At 37.7% G+C, this 19,617-nt stretch overlaps 2 protein-coding genes across 3 annotated transcripts in view; one reads left to right on the top strand and one right to left on the bottom strand.

Moving 5' to 3' along the window:
• LOC124159105 (DNA ligase 3) overlaps window positions 1-19,617 on the top strand; it is a 203,857-nt gene that overhangs the window by 28,830 nt on the left and 155,410 nt on the right. The window lies entirely within an intron of this gene.
• Window positions 1-19,617, bottom strand: part of LOC124159107 — a 112,032-nt gene that overhangs the window by 29,787 nt on the left and 62,628 nt on the right. Inside the window, exon 1 of one of the 2 annotated variants that reach the window (XM_046534659.1) lies at window positions 12,287-12,665. The exons of the other annotated variant lie outside the window; for it this stretch is intronic. Within the exon in view, the coding sequence (XP_046390615.1) occupies window positions 12,287-12,299 (13 nt within the window). The 5' untranslated portion in view covers window positions 12,300-12,665. Of the gene's footprint in view, window positions 1-12,286; window positions 12,666-19,617 lie in introns of those variants that run through there. 2 annotated transcript variants of the gene reach the window in all.

Below are 19,617 nucleotides of genomic sequence, written 5' to 3'. Positions count from 1 at the left end.
CCTACTTAGGAATGTTGATAGGATATTTACACTATCGACTTATAAACCTCGAGTAAGTTTCAAATATTAATCGCAATTTATGATTTGACTCAACTCGATCCGTTTCAAAAACGTCTAAAATGCGGAAATTGGTAAATTTGGATTTTTAATTTAATGGATAAGGTTGATGTACTGATACGATACTCGTATATTTGGTCACTCTGAGTTGCATATGTTTTGAAATTGATCCTGTATTCGCCCAAAATTGAAACCATAGAAGGGATTGCAAACGTAAGCCGGGAAAGTTATACATTTGTGCGTCTCGGTGGAACTCTTCGTGTCCCTTCGATGTGTAATTGGATGAGGTCAAAGAGTTAAAACCTATGTCTGTGGACAGGGGAGTGATTGCTTCATAAATGGAGACCTGCTATTTGACGCTTGTTGTGCGATCGCTGAGGGGGCAATCGATGATACGACGCGACTGAAAGTCGTGTGTGATTTCTATTTATCGTTCGCCCGTCGTAATTGACGTCATTTTCGTCGTTTGCAGAGTGTGGGAGAGAGAATGCTACCAAAGATTGCTTCGGGAGAGGAAGTGCGGGCGGAAAATCTCTGACGTACGGCTTGGGTGGACCTGCACAAAAGTAAAGTTCGGAATCCACGACTGTACTAACAGGGAGTCCAGCGACCGGGAAAGCCTTTTGAATCGTGAATTGTGCGTGAATATCTAGTCCCTGGAACTTTGCGTGAATTATTCACGAATTTTTCTCCGACCGGGAATTTAAAAATCTTTTATTTCAAATACTTTTCACGTAAAATTTAGCCAGTTCAACACCCATTTTCTGGCATAAAATTTGTTTGTCGTAATTTTAAGTGCAGTATCTAATTAGAGCTTTGACAGCCGCATCGAAACGTGGAATTTCATACAAGACAACTGAATCGTCATGTCTAGCCCTCTTGACTAGTAAAATTCAGAAACACGAAGAATAGAATGCCAGGTGACGTCAACATCTACTTTTGAGGTCGAGGCAGCATTTTGACTGGCATCGAATAAATTTAAATTTTAAATGAAATGTTTGTCAACTAATCTATTCCTTGTCCTTGGAAGTACATGTATATAATATTACTTTAAAGTATTGCAGTAACTTTGTGTGTTTTAAAAGTCTTATCTATCGCATTAATCACGTAAGATTTACCTGGAAATTTGTTACATTTTCATGGAAAACCGGGAATTATGCATTTATGTTTCTGCTTTGATTGGATGGACACCATTACTAAACTCACCCTCAAGACGAGATCCTGCTGGTTAAATTGTCATTTTAACCGCAATTGCCTCTCACATTTGTAGGCATGTTGACCGTTTCTCTTATGAGACGTTTAATCTCCTTGAAGTAATTTCCGACTACTATTATTTAGGCGCCCAACAGAAATTGTAAAATGATATAGACGTGTTGCTGAATAGATATGGTAATATTTTTGTACACCGAACAATAGAGGACTTAAGTTACTCTTGACTCAAGACACTCTTGACAAGTCGCACTAAAGACAGTCAAATCTTTCACGGAGCGCTCGTATATTTTTTTGTTCTCCTACCAGTTAGCTGTTAGCGTCCCAACACCTCCCTCCATACGCCGATGGATGCCGCTAGTAGCATGTAGATCTATATCTACCTTGCTGTATTTTACATTGGGAATAATCCAAATGTTATGCCGGATGCACATTGTTGCTGTTGAACTGTTACGAGGGAGGAAAAAGCTTTAAGTCTTTTGGAAACGTTAAAAAAAAAAATCTATCCATGAACTCGGTTGTCTTGCTATTGGAAAGTTAATCAAATGCAACTTTAACTTCGTGAAAACATTCTACACCACGCAGTGTGCTTCTGTTTGACGTGGAACATGTACGCTTTTGATATTAGGGAACTTAGGACTTTACTACGTTAAAATAGTAGTTGGCACTTGTGTCTATTCCTTCACAAATTTTCGCCAGTTGCTGCTAGTTGAAGATTTGCGGCATTGGCTCAGAAGTAATGTTCTTCCACATTTATGGTCACTTCGAATTCTTCACTAAAGCTATAATATGGAATTTTCTATCAAGAAGTTTGCCTTGATGCTTGGGACGTATCGCCAACCCAATGATTTAATTATAATATTAATGCCAGGACTTCTTTAATTAGCAAGATGTAAATCTCTGATGCTGAATCACTAGTCCTCAAGTGAAAATGCGTATCTTCCTTCGATCACCCTAACTCATCGCCGGTGGAGATTATTGAATACTTTGTGTAATGAGGATTGGTAAAGGAAGCAAAAATTATACCTTATTTTTCTAAACCCTAAAGTGAGTGTGGGTGTTTATCGTGGGCGAGTGTAGAATTACTGAGCTCGTCATTATAATATGTTTTCATGAATTATTCTTTTCATTTATTGCGCCGCTATCGTGGATGTTGTTGGAAGACAAAATCTTGCAAGTAAAATAAATTGTCCATGAAGTCACGGAATTGAAATTTTTCGCTTGTCATTTTAACCACATTTCAAAGCATGTTGACCTTTTCTTGTATGAGACGTTTTATCTGCTCGAAGTTTTTTTTCCTAAGACTGTTTTATATTGACTAGAACTTTCTTTCTTCTCTTTAGTTTTCTTACTTTCTAGTCTTTCCGTGTGCTCACTTTACGAATTCTACATGTGGACATTTTTTAGAACACTGGAAATATTTTGATACAATACGATAATAAGTTGGAGAATGCATGTTAAGGAGTATGATCAAACTGTCTATTGTAGGACACACTTCCAAATATTTCTAATCCTGTAATTATTTTCGATTGCTTTGTCTATTTTTCCTTTTTCCTTTCCTACGTAGCGTTCATGTAGGAAGAACCATTGTGAAAAAGATAAGATAGGGTAGGTTAAAAAAAGCTAAAAGAATGTACTGGATGGAATTGTTAAATGTTTGTGTACCCTCCCATCCTGAGGACATTTTCGGGTCAAGGCTGGGTGAGGTGTGGGCGAAAATGTAATATGGGTAGAAATGATGCCAACTCTTTAGTCTGAGTGGATAAATTAAGAATCTGCAATCACCACGGTGGTATGAGTGGCATTATTAATGTGCACGAGGTTTAGTTGCATCAGCTTGACCCCAAACTTTACCGTTATTATCTCAGTTAGGGAACGACATAAGTCACCTAGACGCATGCTTAAAGGTCACAGTGTCCCTGTTTATTAAATACGGCTAAGGTGTGACGCAGGGGGGCGCCCCTATCTCTTTCACGACATCAGTTTTCCTCCTTTTCAAGTGGCCAGAAGATAGCTGGAAGTACGTTAGTAAATATGTTGTTCTCGACGAGATTATTCATTGTTTTATATTGCTTTAATATAGCTGTAATCGTATTTCCTTACTAATGTAATATGTACCTAATTAGTATAAGACTGGGAAATTTCCTCTACCGCTATTGATATTCTCCGGTTTCTGCGCACCTAAGGGTGATATGAACCCAGGCATTAATCCGCCAGATTGTCTGAAAACGCCCAATTTATTAATCTGTGTTTACTTGTGTAATTATTATCAGCGATTTCCTTGTCTCACTTCTCGGAAAGCAGTAAATTGTTGCGATAGGAATAATAATCAACGTAAATTATTTAAGAGTTACGTTTTAATAATTGACGTCATGCATAGTCACGCATACAGCTGCAAAGACATGAAAACCTCGGATGATATTCAGAGTGGTAAAATCATTTGATCCGCTTAGGATTCAAACTTGGTTCTTTGGCTTTCGAATTAAATGTGCTGGCAGTAATAGTGTTGGAATATTAGGAGATCGTGTTACGAATTGTGGTAAACGCCAAGGAATTTTTGTTGAGGAGTTTCATTCTTTTTGTTATGAAAAAAGACCAGCTGGTAATTTAACAATAGGCTTAGATTCACTCCCGTAGTTATTTAGCGCTAAGGTTGGTTAGAATTGGTAAGGATAGAGCTTACCCTAATCTAAGCTACAGAAGTTCAGATAATGTATTCAGGATATAATGGGGGAGGGGTAATTTCTTTTCCTCTCACTCATAGGATTTTTGATGGCCCTGTCTAAAGGTTTCGTCCGCGCTTTGAACCCTAGACCCCTCAGTTAGTAGCCAAGTGCTCTAGCCTCTAAGTTACGACGCTTCCTCACACTTAGATTCATGAAAACCTACTTTCAGCCCCATTTAGCATTATTTCATTCGTAAGATTATTAGTGGACCATCCTTTCGAGCACCCCAAAACAAAAACTACTCCAACAGCGAGATGACCCAACAACTGTCCTCTGTTCCCCAAGGATGAAATGTACTGTGGCTTTTTGGTTTTAGCTCTGCTCTCACCCATCAAAATAAACTTCGGGGTGGGACATTCAATGGAGTAGTGGAGCTTGGAGATTTTCTGATTAATAAATAATTTACTGCTTACAGTTTTCCTCAATCCTTCCATTTAGTTTTATACGAAATAATAATATTCCAGAAAATGAAGTACTTTGGTTTGCAATTTTTTCAAACTGGATGGATTTACTTGAAATTTTGACAGTAGGTAGGGAATGGACCAGGCATCAAAATCTACATAATTCCGACGGGCGCTTTTACCCTGGGGATGGTTTCCACCCCATCTCGGGGGTGGAATTTTTTTATTAAATTTTGACCAGAGAAATCGATGGGCAAACTAATTATAAGCAGAAAATATTATTAGCAATTTTTTTCGTTACATTAATATTTTTCGAGTTATTCACGATTGAAAGTTACAGTTTTTCATTAAAAAAATCAACGTTTTTTATTTGCTTTTCGCAGATAACTTGAAAAATATGCATTTATCAAAAAATTATAAAATTGTAGCTAATAAAACAACAAATAAAATTATTTTTTATGTTTTCTTGGAAACCAGTAGGAATCGAGATATGGCTTGTTGATGACTATCTTTTGTTTGTGAAACGCCATATTTTAGATATTCAATGTCAAATAGCGGGAAAACTAAACATTTTTCGGGAAAAAATGGAAACATTTGTTTTAATTTGTTTTCCAACCTTTCTTTAGAATCAAAAAATAATTTTTTAGCATGAAATTTGAGTGAGTTGTGATAAACATTAAGTCAGTCTTTACATTTTCCTACGAAATTATCAGTGAAAACGGTAACCGAATTACCACTTTAACTAAAATTGATCGTAATCCTGTTGCAGTTCTCTTAATGTATTTCTTTCTCTTTATTATTTAGATAATATCAATAAATAATTAAATTATAATCAATTTACAATCATTACTTCAAAAAATTCGATGAAATAGTGAAAAAGAAATTTCTACAATTTCGTAAAAAGTTATTATTTTCTAAATAACTCCAAAGATAATGGAGATACGAAAACTTTCTGAGTTAGCAAATTGTAGCCTCTATAATCCCATAAATTTTTACTGGTTTAAATTTCCTGTATAATAAATATTTTGTGAAATATGTTCGTTCTAAGTCTCTATTTACCAGCGAGCATCAACTTATTTAAGCTCTTTAAACGCGCCCTCTTTCAAAACTAAGGTATTCGAAGGAACGAACTTTAAATGGGCCCTTAACTCTTAAAAAACCTACAAAATAATTTTTAAATAAACTTTTTATCATTAAAAACCAAGGGACTATGTATAAAAATCAAGCATTGAAATATTACTCGGGGTCGTTTTTAAGGGGTAAGTTGCCAAACAAAATTAGTACATATCTGAAGCAGCAACATTCGTAAATGAAAACACTGACGCATAATAATTTTTTGCAGGGTAAATAATTTTTATATTAACCCCCAATAAGGGTTGATTTTTAAGGGTTGAAATATTCTGATATCATATTCCAAAGCATTAAATAATCATTATTCAACCAATACAAACTAAATTTTACCCTTCCAAAACTTTAAAATGTAGTTATTTAACTTTTGGCATTTTGCGGTAGTTTAGATGAAAAATCGCCAATCGGCATAGTATAGATTTTGAAGTAAAGGGTAGGATTATTCTAATCCCAAATTTTTATGCAAATAGATTCAGTTAGAATAAAATGCAAGGTTTTTCACTTTTTAAGAGCTTCATTTCATGGACTATATAGTTATTTCATTGTTGATTTATGAATTTCACTGCTCTCTGATAATTTATTTACCCAAATGTATAATGCCATGACTATGATAATTTTAAGTGACCAATATAAAAATGTTTCTGAAATGATTTTTAGCGAAAAACCCAGGAGACGGCTTTAAGCCGGGAACTGTGGCTTTCACAACACCAGCGATACATACTTGGACTTAGACTCTCTTTGAATGGCACCTTGTTGTGTTACTATTTTAGATATTTTCTGGGAAATGTTCGTACTTACACATTTAAGGAGCAGAATTTTGATTGCAAATAATGCACTAAATTTTGTGCTGGTGGTATTGATTCAGATCGGTGGCAACCGGATCCATTATGCGTTTTCGAATATTAATTTTGAAATGGGATGATTGCCACCCTCACTTATATATAACTCTCAAAGATGATTATTGAACCAAATTTTACTATAATTGCTAGAAAATACATATAGCACGAAAGGCTATACTCTTTTATAACTTTGCATCGATATTACTATTCAAAATGCATTCTGTGTAATAAACTCTAAGAGAACCGACTACTACATCAGGCATCTATTTTTCCGCCTAATTCCTTGCGTTCTATTGTGCCAGTTGTTTACATAAATTTAGGAAATAAATTCTCATTCGATTCATTTTTTTATCTTGAAAAGGAGTACAATATTGCCGTATGGTTGAATCATTTCATTCCCTTCGTATAGCTTTGCTTATTTTCCCGTTTTCTCTGGGACATGTGCCTGCTCTATCCCTCTTAATGTTGCCTATGACAACGGTTTCTGTACTTATCGAGTAACTTTCGCTTGGAAGTACGCTGTAAGCTCTTAGCGCCCTTGATTATGACGACAATTGCGTAGGAAACCTCTCTCTTGTAATTGAATATTTTACATCGTTTGTATAAATATCTACTACTTGTCAAAATGCCTTTATTAAGATTTAAAACATTTCCTGCATTTTCCATTTTTTGTCTTGCTCTCATAGGTTTTACCTAGAGCATAATAAAAATATTCTATTCTCTTGGTCACTATTCCTCGTGCACTCATTCTTGTGTTGAAGAAAGCTTGGAAGTAATTTTTTTTTACTTCTATCTGTGTCGGCAATTCGTCCGCGATATACTTGAAGAGACCTTAGTGCCTCACCTTGTCAGTGACAAGTGTGATCGTCAATTTTTTTCCTTTAAAAATCGCCATTGTTCTCTCATGCACTTCGTTTGTTTCCCGGTATATTCCTCAAGCGATCAGGTTACGGTTGAGGAAACCATTCGACGGAGAAAAGATTCCCGAGGATATTTCCTCGCTTTTGAAATTGCCATCTTTTTCCCGAGTTCACCTCCTTACGCGAGTTTCCTCGTGGAATTTTGTCCAACAGACTTTTGTTTCATAAATTATCCCCCTCAACGTTTTCATCCCTGTTGAGTCTCCAACTGTTCACTTTATTGAATAACCCCATCGCTCGTCTTGAGTAACTATCTGGTTTTCCAATACAACCCGTTCCGTGTTTTTTTATTACATTGACAGGTTAATTAGATGATGATGTGGACGGATACGTACCTAAATCCGACCGAATGCAATCGTTACTATCGTTTCGTAATTCCCCGCTATTTTTCGTAAAGTCCCCGCTAGGGTCCACAGATTCGCATTTACGAGGTACTTCCCCTCCTAGTCATCCCTAACCCACAGGCCTGCACACCACTTAAATATGTTCATTATAAGGCCCTCGCTTCTTCATTGTCGTGCTGGTTGGATAGTCTGCGTGGATGAAACTTTAATTTGCATATCTGTTGCGTAATTAAATTCCACTGGTTGCCGTGTGATTATTGTGCCGGAGGGGGTTAAGTTTTCTATTGGTCGTCTAGATGGGTATATTCCATTGTCAGCTATTTCTCTCTACTTGTTCCTCCTTTTTACACAAATAAATAGATAAGATAAATACGATCCATAATTAATATTTCCACGAATTAGGAACATTCGAAGCAGTAGAAAGAATTTCATTTTCAAGCTTTCTGTTCTCTATGCCTCCGTAAATTTTAGGTATTATTCTGACATAACTTTTGTAATTTTCAATGGAATATTTCCTTCTATCGATGTGAGTAAATACTTAATGCAAGCCTCGGGACTACTTAGAATATTAATCGGCAATGGGGGTCAGTTAATTCCGGTGTTGGCAATTTTTTTTAGCTCGAAAAACTTAATTATTGAGAGTACTGCAATAGAAATGAATAAGGGCAAGTTTTGAACGCAGCGTTTTCGCATCCACCTCTTGTCTCTCCAGATATTCTGTGAAAAGCCGATTTAATTTGAATCCACGTTCTCAGTCAAATTCTCTATAACGAGTTTTTTCGCTAACTTTAAGTGAATCCCTAGTATACTTCGAGCTTTAGATTCCACTTTTATTCTGAGATAAATATTAAATTTATATTTTTTGTGAATATAAAGTATCGGGATTGTGTGCACTTGAATTTTTATTGTTGACTTTACGGAACTAATATGTTTTGAAAGGAAGCTTTAATTATGTACCTAATGGAGATTATGTTATATAATGGATTACTTATATAGGTGCAACCTAGCCAATGCCTGTGATTTGTGTAACGAGTTATTTCCAGTAATTCACTATATTCTTGTATGGGGCTTATAAATATATGAAATAATTCGGTCTATGCAAATATTCATTATATTGAATCCCTAGCGAAGGTCGGTTTTCTTCGGCTATTTTGAGGACATGATAGTTTCTTTTGAAGGACTCTGGAAAATTAAATTTGAGGAATTCATGTGTTTTATGATGGGAATAATTGAATGAATATCACCTTTTTTATTGTTTAGCTGGCATAAGGGGCTAAAATATTGTTATGATTACCATTTGCCTAAGGGAACGTTAATTATTCCTGTGATTCTTTAATTACCGATACATTTTTGTGCTTCTAACCCATTTGATCGCGAAATAGTGATGTTACAGTTATGTCAGTGTTGTTTCTCTTGGTTAATTTTTGTGCAGAACATTCAAACCCTTCAACAAGCTTTATATCTGATTACTCCGTGTGGGTGACGCTAAATATTCGGAGCAGTCATTTTATGCAAATCACGACGATGATATCTCGATTAACGTCAATCACTTAGGAATAAAAGGAAAAAGTCTGCATTTAAAACATAATTGCACCCACGTATTTTAATGAGCCGTTTGATGAGGAATCAACCGATATATCAAGTTTTGATTTTTTTGCTCGTCTTTCGTTAATTCTTGACTCCCGGCGAAATCGTATCCCAAGGGAAGCATTTCAAATTGATTTGCTTCAAAGTGATCCTGATTCATACTGTCAAGTTTGTTCGGATTATAAAAAATATTTATTTCTCCAGAGTATCTCATTCCGTAGGTGCTTTAGCGTCCACAATAGGGGAGTACGTTTGGACTATTTTTTTACCATAGTTTGCTCTATGGGTGTATGTGAGTGTATAATTTTTTTAAATTTTATTTAGCTGAATGTTTCTATTTTTATTAACTCTTAACTACGCCCACTAATAGCATGTCATTTTACCATTTATTTCCTAATTCAAAGGCAACACGCAAGAGCTACATGCATCTCAACGAGTAATTATAATGCTATACCATTCCTGTTTAAAATCCTGGACTCTTTTTTGCCGCTAATCCTCGTTAAATGCTGATTAATGCTAGGTGTTGAAAAGTGGCTGGCAATGCATTAGGCTCCCTGTTGTAGTAGCATTTGCGAGCACTCGTATAATTTCCGAGCTTAGGAATCGATATTCAAGGTCCCATTATATTCGCTTTTATTTCCAATTTCATTAACATATGTTCATTTATATGTATGTTAAACTATTCAATTTATGAAAACTAAGTGGGCAAGTTTTCAGATAATTCGTATTCCCGAGCAGTTGAATTTGCTGGTTTTAGACTTAATTTAAATACTAGTTTAAAATTTCACTTATTAAAAAGATAATTATAAAGATAAAGAAACGCTTCGCTGAAGTTTGGGGCTTCCATAGTGACATCATCGTGATGTAATGGAATTACTAATCCTATAAACAATTCCTTGTTCATGTACATTTTTCTGCAATTCATTCGAATTTTGAATTTACGGGATGGTTTATTTTATCTTTTGAGTAACAATTGTTTGATAGATGACTGCAACCTTTTTATCGATTTAGTAATTTACAGAACTGTAAATATCTCCAATTGCCTTCTAGAATGAATTTATTTTTCGTGAATTAAATATAAAAAATTATGATGGGTATTGTCGCAACGTGAGAGTTGGAAAGGAAGCGTGTGTTTTGTGAAAGCTTATAGGGGAACATTTGAGTTGCTGACGGAAAAAACGGGATTGAAGTTAAGGCAATGGACGGGCAATGATACTCATTTCAATGTTTATGGAAAATACGTGTCAAGCACGTCATTGGGGAAATAAATAAACGAGATAAAGGAGAGTATTATGTGTGATTTTCATGTATTCCAGGATAAGAATCCAAGGTGATAATCTCTCACGAGTTAATGGAAGTATTTTCCTCACTCACATTGATGACGAAAACGTATTAAAGCGATTAGTGAAAGAGGATGGCAAAGAAAGTCGTTTGCTTTGGAGGTTGGAGAATATCTGAAATCAAGCAAAAATTTTGAGGGGCCCATGTTGGATTTTAGCAGCAGACATAAATGCAGCAACTTCCTTAAAAGGATGTATTTTTTATTTTGAACGGTATTTTTTTCTTGACCAATTACTTATTTTATAATAACCTTATCATCGTGAAATTTTCTTGGTAAACATGATTTAATTTTTGTCAACATGTACGTGGATGTCTTATATAAAGAATTTTGCATGTGGGAAGACGAGAAGGTGGACATTTATAATAAGTAAGGTAACAAAATTTACCTAACTTACTGGTATCTCCATGTATCCCGCCATGTAATGGATTAACAAATTATTAAAGCTAACAAGAACACCACACGTTTAGTGCAACTTAGGCCTGTAATAAAATCACCGAGTAGTTAAAAACATTATGATAATCACTTTTGAATGTTGATCGCAAGTTTGTCCTGGCAACTTCTTATTACTCGAGGGTCGATAAAAATCAAATGACAATTGGTCAGAGGAGGGCGTAATTTTGTGAAAAGTATAAAATGACTCATAAATTGAATTAGCGTCATAGTATATACACATCTGGAACAAATGAAGTTTTTATGTCGTCGAGACATTAATTTTTAAAAGGCTTTTAAACATTTTTTTAAAAACCAATCGGTCTATCCTAAAAGGTATTGCTACGAAGAGAAAACGATATGGTTTTACGTCGACTAATTCAGTTGTCACAGATATAAAAAAATTACGCCTGCTGTCAAAATCGGTATGGTATTATTTCTTTTTTCTTGCTGATTGTTAGAGTTAAATTTAATTTATGACAATGTATTACGTTGGGAGTGCTGGTATAGCTGTTGAAGGGATCGCCGTTTAAGAGAAAACTAATTTACTTACTTTCGCGGTGTGCAGAAACTAAGTGCAACTTAAGGAACCTCAGCTATTAATTCCTTTAGACTTTTGGACTTTGAAGCTCATCCTCGTGTCATGCCCCTACGCGAGGCCCATGCACTAGCCGGACGAGTAGTTGGGGAGCGATAATTCGCTTAGTATGATTTCGTGACCTCGTCAACTTATTAGAGAAAGGGTTTAGGCCGGTTATTTTTTCGTCGCGAGTTCCTCGAGAAATGGGCGAAGACATGGGCTGAGATTAGTGGAGGCCAGGGGAGGAACTAAAATGGTAATTTTTCTGAAAAAAGTACGAAACCCGTACATTCTAGTAGAATGAAAACAAAAACATCCAAAGTTTAAGTGAATTTTAGTCTTAGATAGTACATAAAATGCTGTTTTAAGAGGCTAAGTTAAACGAGTTTTCCAGGGAAAAACCCTGGGGACCTCTCCCCGTGCGAATGGGGGTATTTCATAGCCCCGGCAGGATTGCTGGCCCCCTAAACTCTTAACTCCGGTATATAGGGCTTTGCATAAACTGGTAAAACTCTTTACTAATAATTTTACTATAGGGCGAAAAAAGTCGTTTACGGAAAAATACGTTAATGCCTTAATTTTGTAAAACTGCATTGTAATCATTAATTAAAACAAATCTGGTGAGCTATCCCAATGATTTCACTCGACACGCTCGCGAAACCTCGCGGGAAAGAATCCATGAAAGCTAATGTACTATACGGTACGAGTAAAAGGGGAGACTCACCTGTTGCACCCATATCGGACCGCCGAAGCGCTCTCTCTCGCCCGCGTCGGACAAACCTCGGCGAAAGCCGCCTTCTCTCCTCAGTGGTCGAGTGAGATTTTTCGGACCCTCGGTCCGCGGAGGAAAAGAGGGAGGGAGGCCGTCTCACCCCTCGCCGGCAACCGTCCCCGCGCCGTCCGCCGAACGCTCTCGCCAAGTTCCCCGCCTTTCTGTCGGTCGCTTTTGGAAGTGAAGTGTGTTTTCGCGGACCTCCGGTGCGCGGATTGTCAACCCGTTTGATTCTTTTTCTGTCTCTATATCACGGGAGGGCTTGCGTGTCGTAATCGGCGGTGTTGTATGAGGCGCGCGCGGTTCCGTTGCGGTCTTGTTAGAGTTTCGTGGACGAATCCCGCCCCCACCGCGGGTCATGACCCATTTTATATGGCAGCGGGCGACGGTGGACCACCCCTCCCTTTTCCCACCCTTTGTCCTTTCCCCCTCCCCCTTTCCTCTCGTCCGCACCCACCCACGACTTCACCTTCCCCTCTCTCCAGGGTACCCTGCGCTCGTGCCCTGTCTTTTTCCCCCTCTTCCCTGTACCCTACCCCCCCCCCTCTAGCTCCCAATGCGTTTTCCACGCCACTGAGGGAGTTTTGCATCCCGCCCTTAGTGGTATGGCCAAAGATTTGGTTCTACTCATTTTTTTTTCTCTTTTTCCATGTAATACACCCAGATCAGTTCCTGGTAGGGCTTCCCTGATTTTTTTTAGTCTTTAAGTGTTAAAATTGGTATTGTAACAGTCCTATCACTCACTTAGTGATACTACCCGGGACCCCAGGGTCAGAAGGCTGGAGCTCTACCCACTAGGCCTACCACACTCCCAGTGAAGGCTCTCTCTCGCTCAGTGCTTCAACGTCTTGCTTTGTTTTCGTTATGCGATGGTAAAGCTCACCCCGGACTAAGTGTGAATTGCACACCTCATGATAAGGGGGCAGCTCCTTTGCCAGGGTGGCCACGCACAGCGACGATATTTGTTTGAGTATGTTCGATGGTGTCTCCCGGGAAATGAACGCGGGACCCTTCGGTCAATAGTCAAGCCCTCTGTTACCGCTTGTTTCCGTGAGGTCGTGTGAGGTCATTTGCGTCAGTGAGGGGGTGGTAATGACAATAAATCCGGTGTTGGCGTTGGCTGGCTTAGAAGGGCCTCGATGGGGCTGCGACTGTGTACCAACTACTTGAATTGACGTCTTTTCCGACGCGCATAAATCGGCATTTCTGTCATGCTTTTCATTACCTTTCGGTTCGGATTTCTGGCATGTCTTTCATCACCTTTAGTTTTCGATTCATCCGTTCCACCCGATCGGTACGCTCTTTCGGACGTGATTCGGACAGAAATTGCTGAACTCATTTCTATAGGAGTTAAGAATTCTTGGCCCACTAATGTTGTGACAACCTTGGGCGGAGTGAGGTACCTGATATGCCATCCAAACAGCACCCGAGTTAGTATCGGAAGTGTTTATGAAATGAAGATGGCCGCTACAACCCAAGGGTCGTTAGGGAGGCAATTAAAATTGCAAAAACACCGAGAAACCTGAAGCGTGAGGACGGCTACCCACATGCCAGAGCGTGGAAACGGGTCTTCAAGGACCTTGACCAATCAGAACACACCTCCTCGAAAAAAGGCGCCAAACAGGGTGTATTTGTAGAAGACTTAACTCTGTATCGGCTCTTTAGTGAACCAGAGGAAATTGCCTCCACCTGCGATATTTTATCCCTTTCCCTCTGGACGGAAAGCCAACACTATCGTTATCGTATTTACCTGCTCCGCACCCAAAAGCTGAAAATGTCTCGCCAAAGGAAGAATTTTTCGCCATGACCGGGACTCCAATTGATTCATTCGAAGTGCAATGTTTGCAATACTCATGGGCATAAGATGCCACCGAGCTACTTGAAGTATTCATTTATACGTGCATTAACTTCTATGAGCTCTCATTTGTTGTGTGTTTCTATGTCGATTTACGGATTAGTCTCGAAAACATCATGCGATAGATCTTCGGGCTCGGCAAAGAATGTAATGTTCAGAAAATATAGTAGACATGAAAATTTTCATGTATAGACAAAAGTGTTGAAATTTCTTTATTTTTGCTAGAAGATCATACTTAATTTTATTTGGCGGATTAATACTAAAATGTGCTCCATTAACTCTGTTTTTGGTGCGTACATTCAAGTGATAATGTTACCGCATTCATGAATTAAATTGTAATTTTGGTTCTTAGCAAACGAGTTCACTGTCTTTCTTTTCCGGGTGACGGAAATTTTTAGGGACATTTTATTTGGGAATCCCGAGGAAACTTCGCGAAAATAATCCGCCTGGAAATGATTATTGCATCATATTTTCAAACTATCACTTCGATTCTTTCCATCAAAACGTTTTGATGTACTTAATATTCATTGATGAAAAAACCAAAGCGAAGGCGATAGTGGTTTTAAGGTTTAGCGTTAAAACCGTTCATCATTAATTCATACTTAGTAGACTAGTGCTATTTTCTGAATAATGGCTTCACTCCTATTTTTTTTCGATAAGCTAACTCTTAGTTGTCTCTGTATGAATATATCTAGCTTTCGCTGTGGAATTGTTGAATGATAGTTTTCTTTTACTGAAATCGTGACTCTTCTACCTTCTTCGTACGAAAGCCAAACCTGCGAGCACGAAATTACTCTCTCGTATGGGCGAAATGAAGTTTACCCGCAATACTTTATCTTCTACCTCTCGCTAATTAAAAAAGTACCCCACCATTCTTATTCTCCCAAAACCTTGTTTCGCATAAGTTTTTATGACGGGTCATTTCAACTCCGTTATGTATTGTTTCTCATCATTTTCATGCGATAATTATCGTATCATAAAATAATATATATTTTTCATGGAGGCGACGGAATATTTTAGGTGCCTCCGCTAGAGACCTACCGGAAATAGTTTTAATCATTTTTATTTCGTTACGTTTTGCTTGATTCGGAGAATGCCTGATTGGAAAATACCGTTATTGTGGTTCAAGTTAATTTGGATTTCCGGTCTCTTCCTTGAAGTAGTGAAATATCAAATTAATTGTATTCAATTTTTACTTCATCTCCGATCAAAATGAGCTCATGTTGCGACTATGGCCATATATTTCTTTCGGGCAGATATAATCGCAAATCGTGGGCAAATATAAATAATAAAAGTAATTGCAGTAAATAAATTCCCTCGCGTAAAATTTAAAAGTATTACTTAAATGTACAGGTTTCCGTTGCATCTTTTGTATTGCGGGAGTGACCTGATTAATTTAGGAAAGATATCGTTTTGATTGCAATTTTTACAAAATCGGATGTCTTTACCGATTAGTGGGATTTTAGTTTTGAGTTGAGTGAATTCATGTATCTCAGATGATAGGAAAGCCATAATGAAAGAACTTTCAGAGGAATGCATAATGAAGAGCTTTCAAGGCCTCAACAGTGGAACAGAAAATTAGCCTCCAATGGCTGTAACGTTACGGATTTCGTCACAGGTACCAAGTAAATTACTGTATTGGTTTGCTGGAACGTTTGAATCCGCAGCAGTGACCAACTCCAACTTCTCATCCGGAAACCTGTCGAAACCACTCATTCAACTCGTAAGGTAGGGTTATTAAGGCTCGTTAACGGTTTCTGTTGGAGGCATTTTTTGACAAGGCAACTAAAGACTATGTCGGGAAAAGTTGTGAAAAGCAGTTAAAAAATAACCTTTCCCGATCCAAAATTCAGAAACCCGATTTCCAAAACGCCAATTTCGAATAAATAAATCCTTAAAATAAAAAGTGCCTCCATATCAAAGCTGATTAAGGTAACCTTGTGGTCATCCTCGATAAACCAAACATTTGGACAAGTCACCGCGTCCATATTCCGATATCTTTAAGAATTATTTCGAACAATCAATATCTTAGTTCAAATTTGTACTAAAATTCAACTGATTTAGGTGTAATGGAGTGCAAATTCGACGTATTGAAATAAAAGGTCCTTTCTCTTTTCCACAATTATTTTAAGGCACGAAAAGGTTGTCTACTTTTAATTGATAAAGCCCGCATTTCAAACTTAATATGTCCAACCCTATCCTCCCTAGGTTTTATTGCCTACTTTAAGTACACAGAATCAATTGCCCCATGACACACATTGTGCCCAGGATGACTCCCCAACTGCCACTTATCGAAATGAGTAGTTATGCATTTTCCACAATTGGCTTTAAATAGTCCAACTCCAACAAGAACAACCATGGCTTTCTAAATAAAAGAAGACTACGTTTTCTCTGAAAGCGAAATTATGGTTTCTTTCGACGCAGAAATTTATGTTCAAGTGTCCCCCAATGACAGTGCCATCCAATCATTAAAAACCTGATTTCAATCCCCGTCAATTGATTCCGAAACCGTAGATGAGAGCATGCATACGTCTTGTGAATTTATGCAGGAACCAAAATTATTTTAGGTTTAAAGGGAAATATTGAAAACTGGATTTCGGCACTACAATGGGAAATTCTCTTTCACCTCTCCTAGCCAAGGTCTTCATGACGTATTTTGAAAATACCTTCGAAGAGAGATTCTCAAATTTCCCTTCCATTTATTAAAGCTTTGTCGGCTATATTTTTGCCGTTTTTTGAAGTTTAAAAAATGCCCATTTAGGATTTTGTGGACAATTTTAATAGCATTTTTCCCTCTATTTAGCTTACCTTAGAAATGAAAGGATTAATACCATTCCTGTCCTTGATTTATCCTTAGCGCTATCAGAAAACAGAATATAATACGATATATACCGGAAACCCACCTAACTGCGTACTCAATAACTCATTTGTTCCCCCAAGCCACAGATTTTCTGCTTTCCATCCCCTTACACATACTCTCTTAAGCGTTCCTCTGAGCACCACAGCTTTTGATAAAAAAGTGAACTTCATTAAAGATTAAGCTGAACGGAATGGGTTCCAAACTACATCAATGACTCTATTTTGAAAAAAACACGAATTTAAACAATTGATAAACAACTAAACCATGTCATAAGAAAGGCCAAATAAATAGGAACATAAAACTTCTGTTCTTTCCTGCCTTAGCAAAAGATCTAGACTAAGTCTTAAACGGAGCTGTTGGGCAACACGGATGATAAGATACCTCTACATAAAAATTGCGTTGTAAAACTTCAATGCCTGCCAAGCTTCCTTTATTATAGATCAAACACGGCGCAACGTCTTCACTAGATAAAAAGAACACTTTTCGTACTACTTAAACAATAAACCAAATTAATCTAGTGGAGCACAACACTTGACGAACACAAGGACACCGAAATACCTAAGAGTATTTATGAGAGAAAAATCAAATTACCTACTAGACGCTTACAGCAGTATTTTCATTTACAAAAATAAAGAGCGCCTTTTTTTTAAAGTGACGAGGGACCCACCCTAATTCTGCCCTATTTCCTTTGTTTCATTTGAGACCATAATGGGTCCAACCGTCACCAGTAATTTCCCAATCCACCCATCCCTAACGGTCATCCATTCATTCCTTCTCCCACACCCATCTTCAAACGTTAATTTTCCCTCCCTCCTTACCTTACATTCACCTCCCCCTCCACCTTTGTATTCCTAACGTTGTCCAACGTATATGATCAGTCACTATTTTGTCGGTATGAAGAACCGACCCTAAATTGTGTTGAGAAGTGAATCTTTGATTTCGAGACCGATGCAATTATCCCGTTCGTGTTAACCGTACCATCGCTAAAGCCAAAGAATTTGTTCCTGGAGTTGAGCTCGAGGAGTGAGTGTTGCATATAGGTTTGTGTAAGTGGTATCTCAATGAAGGCAACCTTAGCGACGCCTCTTCATCCCTCATAATATTATACTTGATTAGGAAGTGCCTGATCCTTCGAGTTAAATGAGAGCTTATGAAGGGGTACCGATTGAGAGACTGAGGTTGGTCACTGCTGTGAGTCCTACCGTTCCAGCAAACCAACACAGTTATTTCTTTCGTACCTGTGACTAAGTATTACCTTACGGCGATTGGAGACTACTTTTCTGTCTCACTATTGAGGCCGTAGAGCTCACCTTACCTGTTTACTTTCCATTCTAATGAGCTGAATAAAGTCACTCAACTCAAAACTAGAATTTCACTGATCGGTGAAGACATCCGCAGTCTTAAAAATTGCAAGCAAAACGATATCTTTCCTAAATTCATCAGTTCTTTCCCGCTATACTAAAGACTCGACGGACACCTGAACATTAAAGTAAGACGGAAAAGTTTACTCAAAGAAATAAATTTCCGTTACTCTAAGAGGAGCCATTTGGCAGTCATGGCATTTCAAACTGACGAGGAATTTGACTGTTCTCGAGTATTTGGCATGGAAAGAGTTCAATAAGAAGACCTGCCTTGTCGTGGCGGAGGCAAGATCCAGCAAGACCAAGAAAATGGATCACAAGTCCTAGCGTCTAATGAATTAGTCCAAATATTTCCTCCCCCAAAACATCAATTTCGATAACATTCTCAATCTTTCGAAATCTCTTCGAAAGAATTCAAAAGGAGAACTTAATATGTTGAATTTTGGCCTAAATTTCAGTTTGCAACTTAGAATGACCTCATGTAACCTCTAATAACATGTAGAAGCTTCCACTGGATCATTTTAAAAGGCAGCCAAAGACTATACTTATCTGGAAAAGTTGTGAAAAATAGTTATAAAATAACCTTTCTCTATCAAAAATTCACAATGCCACTATCCGTACCGTATTGCAAATAATTAAATCCTTAAAATGAAAGATGCTTCTTTACCGAAGCTGATTAAGGCTACGTAGTGGTCATCCTTCCAAACTTTGCTGAAGTCACCGCGTTATTATCTACCAGTCCATATTCCGACCAGATCCTCCTTTCTTTCACGTGATGTGGTCATCGTAAAATTTTAAATGACCTAGTTGACTACCTATATATGTTAACCATGTACCTGTGGATGGTCAGTCCTTTGTATTTTTGAAGGCGAATTTTCAGGCCGCCATGCATTTTGCATGAAAGGCGGGTTCAAAGGAAAACATCCGGGAGGAGAAATTTTCACCTTTTTGGCGTTGAAATATTTGGTAGCAGCAGTGAATCCTTTTGTTTGGTCAATATTTTATCAATGTTATTTTATGAAACGCAAAGGTCTACATTTTTGAGCCATTGTTTACATATCGTTTTAGATTAAAGAGACTGTGAAGGATTATGCATTCTCTTATTAGCGATTTTTTTAGTATGGCAAGATAAATCAGGGATGCACAGAATGAGGAGGGACCGCCGGCACTTGGTTCACCGTTGAAATTCTTTTACCAGGGCTCGCAA

The sequence above is a fragment of the Ischnura elegans genome, chromosome 5 (assembly GCF_921293095.1).
Source record: "Ischnura elegans chromosome 5, ioIscEleg1.1, whole genome shotgun sequence".
Classification (NCBI taxonomy): Eukaryota; Metazoa; Arthropoda; class Insecta; order Odonata; family Coenagrionidae; genus Ischnura; species Ischnura elegans.
This window is presented reverse-complemented; position numbering and strand designations above follow the sequence as displayed.